This window comes from Antrostomus carolinensis, unplaced genomic scaffold (genome assembly GCF_000700745.2).
Source record: "Antrostomus carolinensis isolate BGI_N321 unplaced genomic scaffold, ASM70074v2 scaffold1636, whole genome shotgun sequence".
Classification (NCBI taxonomy): Eukaryota; Metazoa; Chordata; class Aves; order Caprimulgiformes; family Caprimulgidae; genus Antrostomus; species Antrostomus carolinensis.
Genome location: NW_010319570.1, coordinates 37,262 through 46,472, shown reverse-complemented (window position 1 = coordinate 46,472; position 9,211 = coordinate 37,262). Strand labels below are relative to the sequence as shown.

The 9,211-nt window shown below is 39.5% G+C and overlaps 1 protein-coding gene across 1 annotated transcript in view; it reads right to left on the bottom strand.

The window, feature by feature from the left end:
• Positions 1-253: 253 nt before the first annotated feature.
• The window catches only part of CDK13 (cyclin dependent kinase 13), a gene marked incomplete at its 5' end in the record, with an annotated part of 46,214 nt that continues 37,256 nt past the window's right edge, over positions 254-9,211 (bottom strand). The window contains 4 exons of the mRNA XM_029085260.1: positions 254-1,713; positions 2,850-3,340; positions 6,408-6,613; positions 8,899-9,030. Coding sequence (XP_028941093.1) covers positions 835-1,713; positions 2,850-3,340; positions 6,408-6,613; positions 8,899-9,030 — 1,708 coding nt within the window. The remainder of the gene's footprint in view (positions 1,714-2,849; positions 3,341-6,407; positions 6,614-8,898; positions 9,031-9,211) is intronic.

The window sequence follows — 9,211 nt, the reverse complement described above, 5'->3', positions numbered from 1 at the left end:
ATTTGAGTTGCCTATTATTATCTGAATTTTCACCTTAACTACCTAGGTTTAGGTATTTTTTTTTCATATCCATCTGTAAAGTACTTCCAAATTTTTGCAGACCTTAAGCTTACATGTTAAGGCACTTACCATTCAAGTAAAACAGTTTTTATATAAACAAGCCTGGGAGATGGAGAGAACATTTTACCAGAACATCCATTCTTTTTTTTCTTGAAAGAAAAAAAAAAATAACATTGACCAAATATTTATAAAATTTTGCATCAAGAGAAAAGTTGTGTTTTATTATCTGAAATGAGCACAAAGTACACCTTCCACAATAACACTGAAAGCAGTGCAAAGACTGACAGTGACCTTTGACTAAAGGTAGTTCTGTAAAAAGAAAAATACCAAATAAATCAGTGCCCTGCTTTGATTGTTGTAAAATTATTATTTTTTTTTTTTTTACATAAAAGTTGGTCCAAACTTACAAAAAAAGCACAAATGTGCATAGTTCAGAAGATCTGAAAGAGTGCCATAAAAAGCTGATGTCCCTAAATTTAGCATCCACTTAAAACTGCCAAAATACAAAATAAAATTCAGAACTAGAGTTTGTGAACATGTACAATCATTTTATCTAGTTTTTCAGACAGCATGAGTTTTTAAGCATTTTTCATTTTTCCTACTTTATGCGAGACCCTTTTCCACATAAAAATAAAGCTGTTGAATTAACATTATTCAAGTCTGTTTGAACTGCTGCTTTAAACTGCAGCTAAGGTCAGGGAGGGGGGGGGGGGGTGGGGAAAAAAAAAAAAGGTTTTCCAGATAAAAATGATGTGCCTGAGGAAAAACAGATACTCAGTATGGTAATCCTCTGCCTCGCCCTCTCACTGCAGATGTGCTAATGTGTCCCCTGTATCCTTGGGAATAGCCAGGTCCCTGGGCAGGAGAAGTCCAAGTCTGTCCATGCATGTGGCCGATGCCACCGGGGTTTTCCTGTAAGTTACTTCCGTAGCTATAGTTGTGGATCTTTGTGGGTAAAGAGTGCGTGTTCTCCGGCCCTGCGGAAGCGTCGCCGCTGCTCCCCAGAACCGGGATGGGGCCGTGGCTGTATTCAAACCTATGGTCTTTATCTCCACTAAATAACATAGGGCCAGTGTTGAGGTAAATGTCTCCATAACCAGTTACCGAGCTGGGAAAGGATTCTGAAAAGGCTGACGGAGGAGGGGCACCACCAGAGTGAGATGAAGCAGTACTGTAGTTATCCAAAGACTGGATATCCGAGTTTCCAAGGAAGCTCCTCCTTTCTAATGCTCCTGATGATCCGCTTCCTATTCCATCGCTACTGCTGTAACGGGCAGAGGAGAAGGAAGATGATCCAAAGTTATCCTTGTAGTCTGGGCCTGTGACGTAGGAGTCTCTAGCCTGATAATCCACGCTCGTTTGTACTGGCTCCTCCGTTGTCGCCTGAGCTTGATGCTGAGCAAGCAGCTGCAGAAGAGCTGCTTTCACTCCTGCGTGAGGATCTGTTCCTGAAGAGTTAGTTATAGGCAAATGCTGGTTCTCTGTCCGATAATCAAGGTCTTCATCAGTGAGAGGTGGAGGCTCCGGTGGCTCTGGGGGGCGCTGGTCTGGAGGCAAGATCCGAGGGCGCTCTTGTTCGGGGGTTCGGTTTAGAAGCCTCATCTCGGATTGCCTAACCAAATCCTCTTGACCTAAGCAGATGAAAAAGAAAAGCTTTGGAATAAAAACATACACTAACAATACCATAAAGGAAAGGACTCTTTCCTGGCACAATACAGAGGTTTGTTATTTCAATTCTCATTAACTTATTAAACTTTTTGGATAGTTGGACAGATTATTTTGGAGAAGGCAACAGCTCATTTGCCTCAGGAGGATGATGCAGGTTTGTCCTCAAAATAAGGTTATCAGGCAAGCAGTTAAAGAAAAATGGTACAAGTTCCTTAAAAAAAAACCCCAAAACCAAAAAAACCCCCCCTCCAAAACTCAAGCAACACAAACACTAGAAAATTCAAAGAGGGATCAGAAAAGATTTGCAAACAGGGATAAAAGTCTTGAGGCACAAAAGGCCATCCTGTCAAGGAACAGCAAAACTTAAGGTTAAAAAAAAGCCACATGACCAAAAAAAAAACACCCACCACCCAAAAAAACCTCAAAAAACACCCCCAAACCACTTCAGAGTATTTTTTTTTTTTTCCAACAGCTGCAAACACCACAGAGGAATAAACTAAACCACCATACAATAAAACCAAAATAGCAATCCCAAAAGATCAACAACAGAGCTCTGAACTATGAGAAGACTAAGGAAGCCACTACCATACCCCAACGGAAACCTTCAACCATGTGTGTTAGTGACCGTTCTGGGCAACCACACACATAATATGACACTAAGAAATTACTCTAGTCAGCATTAAAAACAAAAATAAAATACCTTCTTCCCCAAAACAGGCTTTACCTAAACACACAGTCAAAACTGGCAAAGCCCATCCATGAATTTGCTAGAGAAGCCTGTGTTCTCCACCACAAACACCACCAAGAAAAACCCAAACCCCCAGAATAATGATCGATGTAGCAACTGTTTCATCAGAAATATTACTGGCACTTGTGTGGGGATCATCTTTTGCTCTGTCTGCGTGGAACCTGTTAGAGTAAGACACGCAAATTCTATGATCCAGACGTAAACCGTGACAAAATCAATGTATCAGCCCTCCTATACTCACACAGACTCCCATGGTTAACACGTTAACTCTTTATCTTTAGCAATTAAGACCTTCAGTACCTGCAGACGTATATAATGACTTGATCAGATGCGGGTAGCCGGGTGCTGGAGATTCCACATCCTCCCGGCTGACAGACACAGGAGTGGTGGGCTCTGGAGGCTGCCTGAGTTGTAATGACATTTCATTTCCTGATCCGTTTTCCTTCTCCTCCAAGACAAAATCTTTTTGTTTTGTTTGCTGAGCCTTTATTAACTGAGACAAGAGAACAGCAAACGCACTCTGTACAGCTGCCTGGGCAGCGTCAGTCTCCACTTTAGGCTGACTCAGCTGAGCAGGGGGTACAGGAGGCTGCGTGACAGTCGGCTGTTTTAGAGACTCCTGTTCCGGCGGTGGTGGCGGAGGCGGCTGCTGCTGCTGCTGTTGTTGTTCTGATTGTTTTTCACCTGCTGACAAAATTCCAGCAGGAAGATTTATTTTATTTAGTTGCTGCTGAGTCTCTGGGTTTACCTTAATATTCAACACTTGGGCAAACTGTGCCAAACTAACACTTGTTTTAGACTGTAGCAGGTTTAGCAGGATTGCCACTTCATTCTGGTTTAACTGCTGTCCAGTGCTTGTTTTTGCTAAAGACAAAAAAGGTGGGTTTTAAGTATTATTTAGAACTGGTATATTTAAGAAACTCAAAAATAAGACTAATCTAGCATGGCTGACACAACTAGCAAAGCATGGCTTAGGACAACACAGAAATGGAATGCTTTCACATATTAACTGCCTTTGGGGGAGTACCTATAGGAAATGGAATAGTAAGACCCAATATAAAGGAAGTGACTTCCAAGGAGTGCACACACACACACACAACACACTTGGACAGATGAGAAACATGAAGCTGGAGCTCAATTTTCCACAATACAACTAAGCTAGGGCTTAAGGCCACCTGCTTTAGGCAGCTGTAAGATTTCCAGTCCCCACAAAATTTCCTATCTTTGACATATTACATCCCTCTGTTAAAAAGTGGCCATCTGCAAAATGCATTTCCAGTCATATTCTGGCCCATTCTCATTCAGCATCTGGATTCTAACACCTGCTCAAGTGAACATGCTCGAGGTGACCCAGAAGCTAGAGGTGAAAATGCAAAAGCAAATGTTGAAGAACAAGAAGTCAACCACTGAGAAGCAAGGAAATGCACGTTTGTGATGATATATAATTTCTTCAATGAAACAAAGTTTGCCACAAATAAGAGGAGATGATGATGATGATGACACAGGGGAATATGGGCAAGGAAGTCAGGATATTGAAGTAGTTTCTTAGTCTCCAACACCCATTGTGGTAGTTTATTTTGAAAGAAGTGAAGCAGCATGGATTTCAATATGCCCTATGAATAGATGACTTAAAATAATTAAAAATTTAAAATTTGTGTGTGTGACTGTGCTGGCAGAGCCCTGAATTTTTTTAACCCAGATCAACACAAACACATTCTGTCCTCTTCTATCCCTGCCATTCTGCTAATTCATCCATATATTAATTCACAGCAGATTCAAAGCCGTGCTTGAAAAAAATGGTTGTGCACACAAAAATATTAAGTATTTGCATTGCAAGACTAAGAGCAGCACAGCTGGAAACTGCTGCAAAACCCACAGCTCACTATTCTACTTGTGGATATGCACCAGGATACAAGCACTTGGAACCTACACAGGCAGGATCCAAGGACTTCTCTATATAACAATTGGGGGTGGGACTAGATGACATTTAAAGGTTCCTTCCAACCCAAACTATTCTATGATTCTATATATTTATATCAATATAAAAATAAAACCACCTTTTATCTGGCAATAGAGAAAAAACCATCATTTCTAATGCCTTGTGCTGCTGTCTCTCACTCAGATGTCATGCTTAACAGATGATTTAGTAACATCTGAGGATGGTATGCTCAACACTCAAACTTCTTTCAGATTCTCAGTGAAAATTCAGCAGAAAAATGCCAAATAGGGAAACTAATCTACCTAATTCCATACTCTTTGGCTAGTTTCAAGCCCGCTCCAAGAGCAAACTCTATTCTGAGAAATCTGGCAGTTTCTACCACAACAGAATTATTGAGCTCTACATAGCTCCTGTTAAATTGTAAGATGCAATAATGAAGGGTCCCATTCATGAATTTGAATGTTAGCAATTGGTCCAAGGTGGTTTTCAGCTCTTCTTTTGGGGTGCTCAGAAACAAATCCAACAGTTTTGCTTAAAGCATGCATTTGTACATGGAGTTCTTTAATGTGCCTTATTGATTACAATACCTAAGGTGCATTATGGCTTCCAGAAGTGTGTTGCTCATATGGAAAACACCTCTGTGCTGAACTAAGCTCCACTGAAAATTAACCTGTCTTCTTTTCTACCCAGATATATTTTTTTAAGTACATATGGGCAAAGAGCAATACAGCTCTGAATGATTCCTTCTCTATTTTAGTTTATTTTGCATGGTTAGTATTAATGACTGATAAACATATTAGTGTCTCATCAGGCTACCTGCTGTAAAAGCACAAAGAAAATAACTACTACTTTTTGGACTCTAAACTTCTATACAGTTTTCATTTGTGGGGGAAAAAATTGGAAAGACTACAGAAAGTCAAGCTTGAAAATGCTGCCAAAACTTTAACCTAAGTGTAAGGAGTGGCAAAAACTCCCAGTTGGCTTACGGTGAGAAACAGGATGAACAGGAGCAAGAGGCAATAGAATGCAGTAAAATATGATCAAAAGGACTATTTCTTATATACTTTTGCACAGAGCATTTGGAGCTCTGCTCTGTTGTTAAACAAAGAGTTGATTCAAGATGGTTAATAAAGAATTTTCAGGCCCTGTGAATGCATTTACTGTTTTTTTCTCCAACTGAACTCCTGTATTAGTGCCGTAGGATTTATGGTCACTTTGTGCAACCAAAAACGGCCTAAATTAAACTTATCAGGTATCCATTTGGTATTGTTACTCTATATATTTTTTATATATTATGAGGGAACTACCACTGAACTGCTGAGTATCTCAGTTGAGTGTCTCAAATGGTGTCTATGTAGGAAACCACCACTTTACTCTTTATATTATATTCATAAAATTGGTCTCCAAGAAAGATACTTTGGTTAAGTGTCAGAATTAATGGCTGTGCAACCTACAGAGGTAGCTAGTTCTTGTTATACCAGGTTTTGAGTTTGGGTTCTGGGTTTTTTGGTGGGTTTTTTGGGGTTTTTTTTTTACAGTTTAGTTCAGCCCCAACAACTTGGAAAGCTGAAAACTAACATAACACGCAGAGGGAATCCGTTTCATTTGAAATTATGATTGTTCTAAAATCTTCCTTCTGATCAATTTATCAACACCAAAAAAGCCCCTCCAATCTATGGAGATTGTGATGAACTAAGAGCAGCAGCTGGCTTGTGGGGTTACAGAAGAATTATAGATAAGCAAGAGATAAAATCCCCTCAAAATACAGAGCAAGGTAGTTGCTCTGACCAGATTGAAAAATTAAGTAAAACTTTGAAGGAACACCTAGTTTGTAGAAGCAAAGGTAAATCTTTTGTAACAAAGATTTAACTTACAATGCTGTTCCTCCCTCAAGAATCCAGGAGACGTCAGTACTTTGAAAATTAACATCTAAAATTTCTAGAGGTGCAATCCAAGTAGAAGGTAATTATAAGAACCGAAAATATTACTGACCAATTGCTACACTAGAGTTGCCCTGAGTTTTGAGTTGGGAAGAAGTTTGCATGCCTTGTGGGGTGTTGGTTCTGCTCTCATCCGTGCCTAGGGACAGATCCTTCCTCGGGACTTTAGTTGCTGTTGAGTCATCAGTCATGCCCATCTGCTTCTGTCTTCTGCGTTTCTTACTCCACAGCTCATGGCAATCCTGCCACAAAGGAAGGCTGCAAAGAATGATTACAGATAATCAGTTTTATCACAGAAATTTTTTTTTTTTATGTTTTTTTTATAAGCATGCTGGTAAAATAAATGCTCAAATTCTACATAATATAACTTTTGAAAGATGAACCTACTGGAACATGGAAATACACCAGAAAACACCCAAAGCCAGCAAAATCTCAGATCTGCTTTTTCTGGCTGAAATCTCTTCACTGATTGCCTATTTCAGAAGCACAGGTTCCTCTGGCAGAAAAGGTGAACATGTATCTTAAAATGAGAATCAATGTTACTTTCTTGCATTAATACTTATGAAAAGCCTAATTATTTGTCTAGCTCAAGACTTCAAAATCAGTGTTACACACTTGCTATAAACCAGAACTGGCAGAGTAACAGGTAACAGACTTATCAATATGAGTGTTTTTTTTCAGGGTCCAGGTGACCAATTCTTTGTTTTGCTTGTAAAAGTTTAGTTCATACATTTGTCCACAGTGACACCCGTGGTTGTCTAGTATTTATAGTTGTACAGCACAACCAAGAAAGTAGAGGGGAGGGGGAAGAAAAAGAAAAAATAATGTTGCAGGAATAAGTTGTGGGTATAAATAACACTTCACACCAGCACAGTTAGGATACTAGGAAGAACAAGAGCTATCCCAAGTTATTTAAGACAGATAAAAGCAGAGGCAGAAGTCTCCTAAGGAAGTCATCTGCCACCAGTTCTGTCCTCCCATCAGTGTTCCCTGCAGGCATGCCAATTGTGACTTCCTGATGAACACAGAGACCCACCCCATAGACAATGGAAATACTGAGACAGGCAGTAAAAATAGTGCCTCCTTTTTCCCTATTACATATCAATAACTGTCTGAGCAGTTCCCTCACCCAGGTGCATGATAAAATTAGGTGACAGATGACAAGAGCCACTGGAAAGGCAATTCTGACAACTACTTCCTTTATTCTCTCCCTCCACATACCAGGTCAAAGACCTGCCAAGTATTTAGTCAAAACCAACTGGAAGCAAGCAAGAACTCATTGCGAGAAGTATCCTAGAGGCCTTGCAATCAGCACTGTCATTTTCTTTGAATGAACAGCTGTTTCCTCCCAAAGCAGAACTTTAGTCTTCTAAGAGAGCAGTCAACACTTTCCTGGGCACGTTTTGTCAGAAGTGAGTGTGGTTCCTCTTAATTTTTAAAAGGACATTCACAACTAGTTTGTTTTGAATTTCCATATATCAGCTCCTAGAATGGATGCACTACGAAGCCCCTGGAAAAAAAAGCCAATTTTCTTCCCATTCACTTACTTTAAAATGCATATAAGCAACGTGCTGTATAAGTGGTTCTGAGATTTTAGTGAATAGCCCAAGCTGGCTGATTACTGATATTCAGTGACATATAGAGTCATATTCAGGCAATGAAACCTCTTAGCCTCATGTAACAGGAGCATTAGTAACAACTATGTGTATGTAATAGGTTATGCCTTGAAAGACTTTTAATAAAATTCTTAAATAAAACTCAAACATTTTTCCCAGTTGGTAACTAATTAAAAAGAAATTGGCACAGGCTGCCTCGAAGGCACAATTTACTTAAATAATATTAAATGCTCTACGTTCTGACAGTTATCTTGAGGGAAGAATGAAACCTGCAGATTCTGTAATACCTTTTCAATGTTTTCCTTAGAACCTGTTCCAATATGATTTGTACTGATTAAAATGATAATTAAGTCACAGCAAAAACCCTAGTGGACATTGCAACATATCTCCTCTCAGAGAAACCAACAGGAAAAACCCTGCACCAAGTATTTGCTGCCTGTACAACCAAGAATGTCATCTGGTATAGGAAACAATTTATGGTATTTCACTTTAACTCTTGGGTACCTTTGCAGAATTCTATACCCAGTGTCATTCTACCATCAAAGAAGGTAATTCTGATTCATGGAGGACCTCAAAACCCTTGGAAAAAGCAGACACTGATAAACAGAGATAAAAGCAAAATGAGGGTTTCTCAACATTAGAAGCATTCATCTGAGAGTATTTTTTTAAAGGTATTCATAACTAGTTATAAGAATAACAAATGAAATAGTTCTCAGATCCTCACAACCATTGCTATCGTGGTGCAGGAGCCACTCAGCTGCACAACCATTTTAGTGCAGAATCACCATTAAACAGCTGCATGTATCCACATTTCTGTTCTGTTATCAGCTACTTTAACTGAAACACAATGAGCTTAATGAAATCAGAGCACGTTCACATTTCGTAGAGGTAAAGAAGTAAGGACTGTTACCAAAGGAAATTACTCACTCTGGAGGAGGCATTTTAGATGGTTCCACATCTCGCAGAAACTCGCACTGAAGAGCTTGTTCGGCTGTGCAGCGCTTGCTGGGATCCAGAGCGAGCATGTAATCGAATAAATCTAATGCAGCTGGAGGGATGCTGCAAAAGAGCAAAATGGAGAAAAGGATTTTAATTTTGAATCACACACTTCTGTGCAAAATTTCAATAAACACATCCCTTAAAAAATAACTGATTTTAAGTCCTCAGCTAATTTACATCCTCACAAAACCCACTCACAATCGTAGCTTGGTAGTAAGAGGCAGAGATAAACTTCACCTTT